The sequence below is a fragment of the Neodiprion fabricii genome, chromosome 5, assembly GCF_021155785.1.
Source record: "Neodiprion fabricii isolate iyNeoFabr1 chromosome 5, iyNeoFabr1.1, whole genome shotgun sequence".
NCBI lineage: Eukaryota > Metazoa > Arthropoda > Insecta > Hymenoptera > Diprionidae > Neodiprion > Neodiprion fabricii.
The window spans coordinates 209,535-224,140 of record NC_060243.1 but is presented as its reverse complement, the minus strand read 5'-3'; the positions used below and the strand labels follow the sequence as shown (position 1 = coordinate 224,140).

The 14,606-nt window shown below is 40.3% G+C and overlaps 1 protein-coding gene across 2 annotated transcripts; it reads right to left on the bottom strand.

Moving 5' to 3' along the window:
- Positions 1 to 629: 629 nt before the first annotated feature.
- On the bottom strand, positions 630 to 14,365 carry LOC124183032 (cytochrome P450 4c3-like). Of its 2 annotated transcripts, none has more exons than XM_046571000.1 (8): positions 14,221 to 14,365; positions 6,963 to 7,160; positions 5,736 to 5,921; positions 3,269 to 3,338; positions 2,875 to 3,001; positions 2,524 to 2,763; positions 2,271 to 2,433; positions 630 to 2,026 (listed from the first exon to the last, which is right to left on the bottom strand). In XM_046571000.1, exons 2-8 carry the CDS (start codon positions 7,093 to 7,095, stop codon positions 1,671 to 1,673), a joined length of 1,275 nt encoding a protein of 424 aa, XP_046426956.1. In that variant the 5' UTR covers positions 7,096 to 7,160; positions 14,221 to 14,365; the 3' UTR covers positions 630 to 1,670. The 2 variants fall into 2 exon arrangements, with proteins under 2 accessions (XP_046426956.1, XP_046426955.1); XM_046570999.1 differs by lacking the exon at positions 14,221 to 14,365 and adding an exon at positions 12,057 to 12,928.
- Between the last annotated feature and the right edge of the window lie 241 nt (positions 14,366 to 14,606).

Sequence of the window (14,606 nt, the reverse complement as noted above, 5' to 3'; positions counted from 1 at the left end):
CTGTGATGAACGCAGCGAGAGTTGCAGCCAATAAACGAGAACCTGTGTTTTCGACATTTTCCAGCAGGTGGTTTTTGTCACGCCATATCTCTCCTGTTGATCTCACGCTGTTTTCGCTGCGTTTTCTAAGTTCCTAGGGGTCCAATTAGTCAAGAAAGGGTCATCCAAATCGAATCTGAGACCAAAAGTTTTTTGCCTGAAAAAAAGTAAGGCTAACCCCTTTGCATTTTTGGCGAAAATTTTCGCGATTTTGAAAAGCGCCGGAATAAATTCTTTGATGGACTATTTCGACGTAATTTTGCGAGAGGAATCGATTACGCGTCATGTGTAGGCTCACTGAGCAACGAGTCAACATACTAAGAAATAACTCTACATCTTCTTATGTGTTTGTTCTACGCAGTTCTACCTGTTCTTTTCGCATTTCTGAGATTAACAATAAGCTTTGTGGCACTTTATTCGTCCGATCCTTAGTGGAAAAACTTTTGGCACTCAGAACCGACAATAGACAAGGCAGAAGACCACCTTTAATATTTCCAATCGAGTGTTATCAGATCTGGAAAAACGACTAAACTTATCTCAATTATACATCGAAGTAATTCTACGCTAGAGAAAACGACAATGGACAGTCATTCGTCATTCATAATCTATTGAATCATTCGGATAATACCGATTAACCCCGATGAAACGGCCGTTCTTTTCCTCAATATTATCTGTTTCAGCAATATATTCACTTTCCGTCTCCCACGTCAATTATTTGGAAAAGAGACTCTCGGTAATAGATTTCAATTAATATGATACGTTAGGGAGCGTCATACATCTCCAAGTTACTCGGTGCATGCATCTTGTTTCGCAACTGCAATACCATGTATCAATGCTGCCATGTAGAATCACACCTTATCGTCATTTTTCGAGTCGGTATGTAAGTATTTATTATATCAACGTGTTGAAAAGTGAAATTCCACTATTTTCATAGCACCCAATTTCTCTCTCCATACATATTCCAATGACTAGGTGCTAAATATATCTTCTTACGACAACGTCATAGTACAAATATGTAACTGTGTTAGTTTCTAAAAAATGTCCTTAACCTAATATGAATAACAGAGCGAAGTCAATCCTCCATTCTTACGCTTATAACTGGTTGCCATTAACTAATATAGCTATGTGTAGATATCCGTGACGTTTAATCTAGATATTTTCATAGTCTTATTGTCAGAGTACCCGAAACGAACATAATCGGTTCTTAATTGAATTTTCTTTGGTCGTATTATTGCTTCTATCCAACACTGTCTAAAATATATCTAATTTTCTTATTCTCCTATTCACTACCGCATTCACACTTGGAACAAAAATGGTTTTTCAAAAATTATCTATTTTGTTCATTGCTATCAATTTCTCGGTCCTACCACTATGATGTATGGGACACATAGTTTAACCAATCGATATATCTTACAACAGGTCACGTACACAATTCAAGATTGAACTCTTTTCATATATATTATTGACGCATTTGCTCGCGTCAAACCCTATGACAAGAATGAAAATGAGAGAAAATCACAAACTATTCTAACAAAGAATGTCATGGTGAAATTGCACTGTGCATATATCCATGATACTTCTGAAATGAGATTTCAGTCATTCACAACAAAATATTTATCAAGAAACGTCACTCATTGGCATATCCCGTCGTAATTCCTTGGCATAACAGTCAGACGAACTCCGTTTCTGTTCACAAGTACGAGCTCGGAAACAAGTCGAAGCTGTTCCTCATCCTCTACGGCCCGTACTTCGAACGCCTTGAGGACCGACAAAATGAAAACCTTCACTTCCATCTGCGCAAATTTCCATCCTATACAATTCCGTGAACCGGCACTGAACGGGACGAACGTAAACGGCTGCGGCTTAGCATTTTGAGATAAGAAACGCTCTGGATAGAATACTTCTGGTCGTGGAAAATGACGTGGATCTCGATGAAGGATGTACGTGTTAACTAGAACCGTAGAACCTGTTGGGACTTCCGTTTTCACTGCAATACAGATGTAACAAATATAAATCAACTCTGTAGTGGCAAGAAGCTTCTTCTCACAAAAGAGTGATGTTTGGGAAAAGTCCTCAAAACTGCAAACTTAGAAAGTTTATAGATCTCCGTCAGCCCGAATTTGGCAGAATAAATATCTCGAAGTAGGTTGACCAGAAATCGAGTTATAGCTTACAAAGTAAAAAATTGGTCTTTGACCATTATAAAGTAATAAGCTGTAAGTCGTACGTACTTATTTTGATGGGGCTGTATATCTGTCTCGCTATGAGAGGCACAGCTGGATAGAGTCTCCAGGATTCTTTCATGCAAGCATCGAGAAACTCGAGTTTTTTCAGACCGTCCATGGTGATTTCGTTGCATCCAATAACGCTTCGATATTCTTGTAGTATTTTTTTCTGCAAATCAATAATCAGCGTCGTAAAACGGTTTTGTGAAATCCCGTATGATTGATGATACTGAAATAATGAACAGTACTCGATGCTCACCTGATACTTCGGATGTCTTCCGAGGGCGTAAAGGATCCAGGATACGCTGGTGGCAACAGTGTCGTGTCCAGCAAACATGAATGTGTTCACCTCTTCGCGGATGTCTTCGTCGGTCAGAAGGGTATTTCCACACTGCGATACTTCGAGGAGATGATCGAGCAGGGCTTGTCTTTTCCTTGGCGTCTCGTTGAAGTTACCATCGTGCTTCAATTTCCACTCCGCCTTTCTTTCAGCTATCACCTGCGAGCGGTCCAAAAATATACGTAACATAAATCATAAATATATATCCTCACTTGAACGAACGTCAAGGCGTAAAGAACGACATCTAATCATGTTTTTCTTTCCTCATACCTTGTTGGTGAAATTGTGAATCACTTCCAATGCAGCCTGCTGTTCGGTTGCCCACGAAGTTCTGTTGAATAGAATATCTGGATGGGCCCAGAACGTGATGAACCTTTTCTGAACGATCGATGTCATCCTGAAAGGGCGATATTATCATTTTTATACCATCAATTTCCATTCATCGATTTGCACGATACTAAATATCATCGGTAGGGTTATTTCTTAGAAATTTCCGATGCGCGATATAACTTGGGGCACATCCGCCTGCACTTATGCAATTCAGCATATAATTTGTGTCCTGAATTGCATAAATTCAAGTGAATTCACCTTCGTTAAATTACGCATGGTACATTTCCACGAAATAACTTGGTATACTTCTATACATATACAGGGTTCGACTCACTTGTCAACTGCCAGTACATATTCGTTTCCACAGTTCGTTTGAGCGTTCATGTGATATCCCATGGCAGTGTCTGTAAGATACAAACAAAAAGGATCCTTTATTTCAATTCTAAACGGAGAATCGATGCCTATCGATAATAGAAGATAAACTTGTAGCTCCTGAATACAAGTTGAACAATTTTTCAGCGAACTTCAGATCATTGTCATACTTTTTGCCACCATCAGTCAAATCATCAGTTCCGCAAACAAAATGGTGTATATGTAGCAGTAAACTATTTTTCAAATTGTACAAGTACCAATAACTCGATAGAAAAAAAAAACAGTAAAATCTATTACGAATAACACAGAAAAAAATACAATTCCGAAGACGTGACTGATTCTGAATACAGACAAAGACGACCTGCCTGAAGTAAAAATACCACAATGGCTGCCCTGACGACTACAACTCGCCGGTGGGGATCGAGCAATTCGGTCGAATCAATCGCTAATCGATACAGAGATCCTGGAACTGGGCAAATCTCTATAAACTGGAACTCGGAAATAGAAGTAAGCGATGTAATGGAAAAATGTACTTCTACACCTCGGCGAGATCATAAAAATGGGAACAGTTCACACCTAGAAAGACCCACAATAACGACCTTACTTGTCGCCTTTTGCAGCAGACGACCGGGTCTCACGATCAGCAGTGTAAGAGGAGTACGAGGAATTTGTTCACAAGAATTTCCCGAATGACTTTTCTTGCCACTCCAAAGTGCAGGAAGCTCAAACAAGAAGCGCGAAATCTAGATGCGAACGGGGTGAGTATCACTCGTGATTGGTTAAAAGTGGAACTTCATCTGCGCTGGAACCGCCTTGTAACTTGGATTTGAATAAATCAGGTAAAGAGGTCGGCGCTCCTTTACGAGATAACCGAAAGGACCAACAGACTTGCGCAGCCAAAAACAACCGCGAGTAAGGCAGATCGGTGCCAAATCGAGGCATCGCGTGCTTCGCTTCCAGCGGCTCGTACCCATTCAAGAATCAGTGAACGTTTCAGCGAGCTTTCAAGACCCAAGACCTTTTACATGCCGACTGCACAGCCTCCGGGTTACATCGCTCCGAGTGCTCTGAGGGCAGTTGGTGAGTGGGAGAAAACACAGTAGTATAATAGTCGAAAATGAACTCGGCAGAGGCCTTCGCGATTTTCTGGGGCTTCCTATATGACGATCCATTTTTCCATTTTTATAGCCACCCAGAGAATACTTGAATTGGCGACACCACGGAAAACAAGAACGCTACGTCCTGCTAGAAGGCACGCGGTCGTTTATGCACCCTGTAGTTCCAGGATCAGTTACTTGGCCAGGCCGAAACACTCGGTGGTCGGCAAAGAAGTCCAGAAAAATTTTTTGAAACGGAGCATGCCAACCCAAATTCAACCTCCTCCATGGTACTACTAGTTGATGAGATCGAGATTGAACATTGTGCTTCTCGATATTAAAACGCAAAAATAAAATCGAATGAAACATTCAGAAGTAGTAGGATGAACGATGGTGATTAAGCATTGCGTACTCTGAATGCAATTTCTCTATCTGGGTACACAAAAAAAAAGGTGGCAGAAAGCGGTAAAGGTTATGACAGCCTTTATCGTTGAATCATGTAACGCACATGCATGTATAGCCAGCTCAATCGAGCAGCTTACGAAATAATCGATCCTTGACTCGGTTTGTACTTTACTAAGAAAAAATAATAATTGCAATTCGTTGCCGAAAACGTGTCACGTGTGAACACGTGATTTTAACGCACCAGGTTACATTTGCCATTGCGATTGAGGTTGAACCACGATAACAAAACGCTGTAACCTTGGGCGCGAATGATCGAATTTTTCACAGGTCAATTCGAGAAAAATGTTACGCATCGTACGACGGTATAAATTGGGAAAATAAACAAGACCGTGGCGTAGGAAATTGAGACGGAGATGTGAAAGGAAATTTGCAAATTCTGAAGCCTTACGATAAAAATTCTGAATTTCAGGGATGTTCCCGGTACTCGTTTATGGCGGGAATTGGGATACTCAGCAAACGTGATTAGAAGGTGCCAGGAAGAGCGTAAAAAGAACAAAAACCGGAGTAAGAGGGTACGGAGATTTCGAAAGGAGCGGATGTCCCCCGAACCCTCGAAATCTGACGCCAGCGTTTTGTCCCTCACAGTTAGAAGGGATTCAACGAAATCCCTTCGAACGAGGAGGAAAAAAGTCCGGTTAAACAACAGCAGGAGGAAAAATAGGCAGATTTTAAGAGCATCTCGCGACCGGTGAAGTTAGGAAAAACGCATCAATCAATCTTGTTATTTGCGGTTAGAGTGAAAATTCGTTTCTTACCACATGCAAACGTTGTATAATTTATAAACTGATCGTCGGAATGAATTTTTGTGCACTCGTAGCTTTCGCTCCACTTTTACTTTTCGTCGTATTGGTTTCGCGACTTACTTACCGCATATCACATCGAGGGCAGCAAGTTTAGCGTAGGGAACAACGTCGAATTCTGGTTTTCCAATCTCGGCTCTGAGTCGGGAGACGAGGACGTTGGCTTCTCGGATTGAACTGCCAAGATACTTCTCTATCACACCATTGTGGAAGCTCGAGGTCAAAAGTTTCCTTCGGGCATGCCATTTTTCACCTGAGTTTAAACGGACAAATGAGAAGAAGAAGAAAAAATGGGCTAAACTTAGCAAACTCGAAGCTAAAATCGTCGAAAAAGTTGGGTATGTACGTGATGTCCAGGTATTCTAAATATCTCCGTCCAATTCTCCTTACACATATAGGTATATCCCGGTTTCTGGCAACAAGCCAACAGAGTTTAACGAACTTAAATTATCCATCATCAGTTCGGGAGCAGTAACAAGCCGCGCCGGCAGAAAAGCAAATTAGTAACAAAAATTCCTACGCTGTAATAATATTGCGATGCCAATTTGAGATGGGTCAGATTTTGCGGCTTCGACGCTTCATCTGCGGCATTTAAGCGAGTGATAAAAGTTTACTTTTCCTTAAGATAATAAGTTTCCGTAAAAACTGAATCAATGCCAAAGTTTCATGTCAAAATTAAGACTGCTTACAAAGTTAACGGATCGAATATTCTGACATTTTGAACCTCGCGTCTTAAGCGTATTAATAAACCGACCAAGATTTAACGGTAATGATTTCAATCATGAAATATTTCACATTAAGTTTACTTCAGCGTTTTCAAATTTCCAGCCAGATCTATTTTCCACTTATTCATTTCCAAACCAACGCAATACTTCGTATATGTACGTCAGCTGGCGCCAATTCGAACATTACTATTGAAAGAAAAAAATTTAGAAGACAAAAAGGAAAGTAGCCGCGGACTGGCGCCAACTCGCCAAAAATATCTTGTACATAACAATTAAAGCATGAAAGGCATAAAAAAAAAAAAAAAAACAGAATGGCAAAAATACATTCTTCAACAACTTTCGAAGGCGGCGATCACTTTTTTGCTTTCGTTTTAGTTTGCTCGCAATTCTTTGTTTCATTTCTACATTTCACATGTAGGTTCTATCTTCTGTTTCCTTATTGGATTGAAAATAAAAATCCGGCGGTAAAAGCAACTTAGAACGCACCGATTCTACACCGTCCTGATTGAAAAATAATTTGCGAACAGTGAGCAGAATAAAGTGTCGAATAATTGCGGATAGCGACTTACCGTCACTGGTGACGAGGCCAGTGCCCAGCCAATCGCTGAGGTACCGATACTCGATGCTTTTATCGATGTGTACAGTGCTGCTTAGTATGGGCTGAACGGATTCTACCCGATAAAGCCATATGAACGGCCGCATGCCGACCCAAACCAGAAAAATATCTCCATATTTTTCGCTCCATGACAACAGCTTACGAAAGAAGTCTGAAAAACGACAAATCGAAAGAAACATTAATCGTTTGAAATTTTACAGGATACGAAAAAAGTGACCAAGAGGATTAAAATGGAATTCAAAAAGGATTGTTAAGATCGTCGGTCGAGTTTTAAAAACTGTCGAAAGAGGATAAAAAAAAAAAAAAAAAGAACAAAAGAAAGCCAAATAAACTTAAAATGTACGAAGGACTGCTGGCCTTGGCAACACATCATCGCACAAGAAGTTGGTAAAATTTACTTTCATGTCGCGGATCGTACGAATTTTCGTTGGGAAAAACAAACAGTTTTTACTTTTTACAAAAAGAATTGGCGTCAGGGGAAATATTGAAGTTGATTTTTAAAAAAATGTCGACGGGCGTTTTCGAGACATGCTTTAAATACATGTAACTCATTTAACGATGTCAACGTTCTGCATTGCGAAGACGACTTATAGATAAAATGCTGCATGTTTGCCCGGACGCCTGCACCCATACCGTTGGAAAAAAGTTTTGCGCAATTTCGCGTATACTTATATCAGTTTTCAAGTAAAACCCGATTATCTTTGACCTATAATTTAATATACCTACCCGTCGCGTCGCATAAAATTATAAGTACGTGATTAGTGGACGATAGTGAGCTGATTTATTTGGATTTATGAATCTGAAAAATGCAGAGGACTCGCGATTAAAGATGACGAAAATAAACAATCAGTGATATCGAAGCGAGAAGTGCATTGACCGCGGTTATAGCTCGTAAGTATAACATACAAGGAGTTCATGAAACTACGTAAATAGCATATCGGCGCAGCAAGGAATGCGAGAAAAATTCGAGGAGAGATAATTTTTAAAAGCAAACAGTCACGTCGACGCGTGTGTGCAATAATCTACCTGTCTGTGCGAAAAGTCGTCGGCCTCGGTATAACGACTGTACATACCTACCTATATACATAGAATTCTCGGCGATGCATGACAGAGGCAGTAACCTTCGACATGCGATTTCTGCACGGCGGCCTCGAGGAGCGGCGAGATGCGCCCGAAGGACGCCGCTGCAGAAAATAAATAAAGAAAGAAGGAAAGAAAGAAGGAAGGAAAGAAAGAATAAAAAAGATCCCAATCTCCAGGCGGGAGAGAAACGACCCAATTCTTATATAATTCCGAATCCTGTATGAATGTCCTATTGTCATAAACGAGGTCGCAGAAAAATGCTGCGACGCGTAAAGTAAACGACGAGAAAAGAAGGGGCGATTCTCCGTTTACACATTTTTTTTTCACCATAGGCATATTTATAAATAAATTCGAAAATGCAATTCGATTGCAATTATTCCGTTGATACAGAAGGAGACCAAAGTCTCGTCAATAATCGTCGGAATTAATATCTGCCAAGTGCCATTTTAATGTTGATTAGGTATACCGTACCTACAAGCTTTATTACTCAATCGCAACTCTCTTCTACAGCGAACTCAGCGGACTCGATCAGGCAAGTGCAGCATATTTCATTAAACAAATTAGTGTCAACGTTAAACGCCTCTTGAATCCGACTCCTGACTTAACTGTGCAACGTCTGCACGCGCTGCTGTAGCGACGAATTGAGATCACCGCATACGCAGAGCTCGGAACTCATCTAAGGCACCTCGCATCTCAATGAAACGATTCAGTTTTAACGGTATTAATCGTATGGAAAATTTTTCAAGCCTCGGCAGAGGTGCGAAATAGAAAATAACTTAAACAGCATCGTTGACTTGTTTTTTCTATGGTGTATACCGTGAGTTTTCCGTGAAACTCACCGCTCGCCGCCAGCGGATAGGCAACCGAACCCGCTTCCGCACTCCGCGCATTCGTAACCCAGCTCCGATTGCCTATCCGCAGGCGTTGTGCGTTGAGTTTCACGGAAAACTTCCGGCGCAAAGAATTCGCATTCCAGATCTGGAGCCACGTCAGCTGCCGAAAATAATGCCCGGGGTATCGCGCAATGTGGGAAATATTACGCAACGTGGAGTATTCAGAAAAATTATGCAGAGAACGAGAGCGTGCAAATTTAGAGTACGGAGTGAAAACGGCGAATCGCGGTTCGCGACTCGTGTATTGGGAATAAATTGCCCTGAATTAATTCAACTTGCGATTAATTTGGGTCACGGGGTGATAGGACACGCCGCATGTATCACGCGTGCAAGTGAACCCGTCTTGCCGAGGAGACCCAAGTGCAGCAGATGCAGGACGGTACAAAAGCATTATATACCCCAGACGCTAGCTTCTCATTGCTCCATTGCACACAATACCCGTGCAAGACCCACTTTCCACGCGCTGAAATAGACCGGGGAATTTTTATTACCGTTCATGCAATAAAAACCGCGTGGAATTTGTTCGTCGGGAAACGTGCAGCAGGCGTTGTCGAACTTTAGGTGAAGACAATTAATCGAGAAAAATCAGGACGCGCATGTGGCCATTGATATACGAAAGATTTTAACCAAGTTTTTTACACATTTCAAAATCAACATTCCTGCGAGTATCGGCAAACGATTTTTTTACTGTCCATCAAATTATACACGTATATAGTGTTACTCGCAGATTTCATGAGAAATTTGATAAAACATAAGAAATATCCGAAAATATTCTCGTGAATTTCAAGCGTTTCTCTACATAATGCACGACACGTATTTACCTTCGATTCATTCTATTTGTAGGATAACCTTCAAACAACTCCATTTTCTTCCTCGGTACTCCATCATGCGGGCCTGATCGTTGAATTTGCAATTGAATTCCGACCCCAAGATTTGGACGTTCTCTTTGCGCAGGTATACGCATCCGGTGAATAAAGAATTTTTTAAAATAATCCTACGATCCCTAGTTACATCCGAGGAGCAGTAGTTGCACAACCGTATGCGACTATCGCCTGATTCATGCGCGATCTATAGATCGATTTTCGCAAGGAACCCCGTCACGCTCTTTGCCTGCTTGTGAAATTTGAGGGATTTTTTTCCTACTTTTTTTTTCTTTCTTGTCCTCTTGCAATTCCGCCAAACCGAGAGTACCGATCGCGATGCCAACTTCCCAAATTCCTGCACGTGCCGACGATTAATATTTATTCCCGCCGGCGGTAACGAGGCGTATTAAGAGTCGGTAGTTTGACCCGTTGCTGTGGATGCGGAGACGAATGGAACTCATTGTAATAAAATTATGCGATCATTTCCTGAATTCCGAGCAATCACTGATTTCAAAGAGTCTCGGTGTTGCGAGAACGCTGAGCGAGCTGAACGTATGACGAGATTCTCGTAATTACCGTCCATCGTGCAACGGGTAATCTAATCGCCTCACAGCCTTCCTTATTATTACATACATGATACTGCACGCACATGCACTGACCGTAATTACGTATACACTTGTCGATACGTCGCGTTACATAATTTTGCACACAATATAATGCACCAACACCCGTATCTATATCGTTATGTCACGTTCAGTGTAAAAACACCCAGACATGATTTGACGACGTGCGGAGTACAAATTTTAAAAGCGCACTTTAGAGAATCCGCGCTTCTCTCTTAGACAGACTTTTTAGATTCGAGATTTTCTTTTCTTTTCTTTTTCTTGTTATTTGCAATCCCTTGATAAGCGCGATGACTTGATTTTTATTACCTTCCGCAAAATGCAAGATAGCCCGCAATATAAATGCGAAAGTAATTTCAACGATTCACGACAATTGGTTCTGGAAAATAACTCTTAAATAACGTAAACCCATTGCCTAGGCAAAATGAATTCTCAGAGGAATTATCAACAGATCGTCAATAATTCCAATTTCGAACAGTTCCGACTTCAATGTTTCGACTCTGCGTGTATCTTTCCACGTACACACATGATATACAGATATAAATATCTATACCTATGTATATAGGTAGATTCTCATATCTTGAGATAGCCACGTGTGTGTCAGTGACATAAGACGACATCGTTATAAAAATAGCTGTATATATGTGTGTAACATACCTACTAATCACACCAATGCAACCAATGAAATTCGGCACAAATATGTGTATATATATATATATATATATATATATATATATAAATAAATTATTCGATAATATTATAATATACTCGGCAATTATCGCTCGTTTTACAGTCACTGCTGCTGTTGCTGCTGCTGCTGCAAGGCCGACGAGATACTTTGATGGCACGCGTGGGGGCGCGAAGCTATAATATTGTAGATACACACATTCGTCTGGTATGTACATTGCATACGTGATCCGCTAAAAGGTAATCTATAAATATATGTATAATGGTGAGACGCGAGGCGGTAATCAAGTTTCTCTCCCGCGGTGCAGCAGCATCGTTTAGCTGCCTTAATTAATGCATACTGTTGATATTTCAATTACTAATTCGATTTCAAGATAAAAATATATCTACGGTTTTTCCTTCTTCCTTTGTCGTATTTTTTCTCTCTCTTTCCGATTGGCATTTTTTTCATTTCGTACTATCAACGACACTTATCGGTACGATTAATTATCGTCATCCCTGGGTAAGTAATTCATATTCATTATGGAGAGATAAGGATCTCCTTCTTTACGTAAAAATAGAAAGAAAAGTAACGACGAAGTTAAACGAAACTGTTGGTTAAGCTGATAATCGAGCCCTTTCCACCATCTACCTCGTTTTGCGCATTTGTTCCATCTAGTCGGTCAAATATAACGATAAATAATCAACCAACGTACGAGGATTACATTGTCTTCTACGTTGATCATATTATGCGATTTCGCGCATTTCATACTAGAATTTATATTGTTTCTTCTGAAAAGAAATCCTTTTTCCCAATTCTTGACAATAACAATAATCGACGCAATCTCCACTTTTATTTACTGGCCGTAAAGTACGAATGTAGGAAATTTTATCTTGAGAGTAAAAATGATTTTCTCACCTTCTTGAGGACAGTTGAGTTGAAATGCGTTACCGATGAATGGAAGAGCCGGCGGCGACGGCACGTTACGAAGCGCATAGACGAACCTTCCTCTACGTACTAAGATCAGTAAAGAAACTACGAGGACTACGAAGCTGAGAAAAATTGTTACCGGCGTGACGCCACCTCCCACCAATGATCCGGCTATCGACATCGCGTCTGTTGTGTAGTCTATAGTCTGTTATATCGGGATAGTGTGGACGAAAACGCTTCGCGTCAAATTCGATTTTTCTTTATTTTACTTTCCGCAAATTAAATTACGATCTTTTCATGTTTAGGTTTTATTTACTTTTTTCTACCGTTATAAAAAAGTATTCGCGTTTTTCACCAAGATTTTTTTTTCTGCCTTTCCCGGTTCTTCCTCCCCTTCTTCTTCTCCTTCTTCTTACGAGTTATTACGTATTTACAATTTCCGTCCGTTATGCTTTAAACTTTAAATGACGTTACATTGATTGTTATTACAGATGGCGAGCTGCACAGCAATTGTTTCACGCAGAATGTATACATAGTACAACACTTCGTACGTAATAAATCGTAGACGCGCACATTTATATCTATACGTGAAATAATATCGTAATATATCCACGTGCGAATGTTTATTTTGATTTTGCTCTTTAATTTGTTTTTAATTCAATTTTCTTCCTCTTCGTTTTTATATCCTGCGATTCTTCCGTCACGTGAATAGGGTTATTTATAATTATCGTATACGATATTGGAATTTATGTTTTTCAATTCATCTCCAGTAAATGTTCAGTCTTTTTAAATTGTGCAGAAAATCGCGCTGAGTGCTTGAAATGAATAAGAAAAAAAAAAAAAAAAAAAAGATGAATAAGTAAAACGGCAACGACCTATAGATTTGTAAATGCAGCACGACGATTCGTAATCATACGTTATATCGATGCGTACGAGTGAATTTTGTTGAACATTTAGTGAAACAATTGTAAAATGACGGATTAAAAATGCTTTTCGTGAAAAATGCAAAACACCTCATCCGGTCATCCTATTCATCTTCTCTTCTCTTCTTCTCCCAATTCTTCTTCTTATAATCGGCGAACACACGTGTTATATCTTCTTGCAAACATACAGAATCGAATAGTAAAGAGATAACGAAGTAACGACATAAGCGAGTAATGACGCGTCGACGAGGTCTGCGAAATCGAACTGTTGTTAAAATTTGTTTGAAATATGGGTGTTTTCTTGTTGTATTTTCTTCCTCTTACGCCCGCAATACAATTACAGTGTCACTTTGAGTTTGTTTCACGCGCGGCTCTGTCATTCAAGAGAGAGAGAAACTTGCTCGTCGCATGAAGAAGGAGTGGTCACTCAGAGCGAAAGACTCTCCCTTATATACCTACCAGCAACCACCGGCTGCTCTGGCTCTGGCCAACCGACTACATACTACCACCACTACCACTACCGCTTCTTCCACCACCGGCGTGTGTATAAGTATATCACGTATGTCGCATAGGTACAGTGCATACGGCGCATAAATGCATTGCCCGATCCGTGTACGGTGGACCGGCGTAAATATCCATGGTAAATATTTATTTATTCCTCCGTACGCGTAACATTATATTTCTATGCATCACGGTTTATATTTAATTACAACGCACGGGTGTTTCCGGCAACATCCGTCGATCGATACAATTACGGGGATAATTGATCGCGATTTGCCGATTATCTCATTACCGGTTAAACATCCTTCAAATTATCATACGATTTTTTGAAAAATATTTTTCTCTTCTTTTCCTCTCATTAATATTCAACGTGAAAATTTAAGCGCGTGTTGAACAACCTCAGAAGAGAGAGAAAGAGAGATAGCGAGGAGATGGAGAGCAAACGTGGATTACACACGTGTAGGTTACACGCGCTGTGTTGTGCCTGATCGTTACGTAAGGCATCTGTGTGACCCATGTAAATATAAGCGCAATCTTACGCACATATACATGTACATATACATCCCTGTCTCTCTCTCTCTCTCTCTCTCTCTCTCTCTCTCTCTCTCAATAGAGAGTTTATAATAAGAGCGGAAGCCCCTCTCGCGATCCTCTCGACTCTCCATCTCACGGCATGTCAGTTACTATAATGCAACTATGTACGTGTGTGTGCGAACATCTGTACTCACGTTTTGCATACCGCAAAGCTGCAGCGATGCAACTGCAGCGTTGTGTGCATGCCTCCTCACACACGTGCAATGTGCCCTTGCCGCAAACTCGGTGAATCCGTGATGAACTTATCGTGCGGTTTGGTTCGTATACACCGCACAGTTGGTTTCTTTGTAGACGGTAGAAAAGAAAAAAAAAAAAATACAATTGGCAATTTTTCTTTATACAAAAATTCCATTCGGTTTATTTGTACTCACATACCGTTAGATTCTTGCAGAGGGATCATACGCAGAATACGCGTATGATAAGATTCTGATTATTCTTTGATGCATTTTTAATCGGAACAACCGATTAAACAACAGAATAAAAAAAAATCATACATATATTTCGATAACTTTCTAACGAC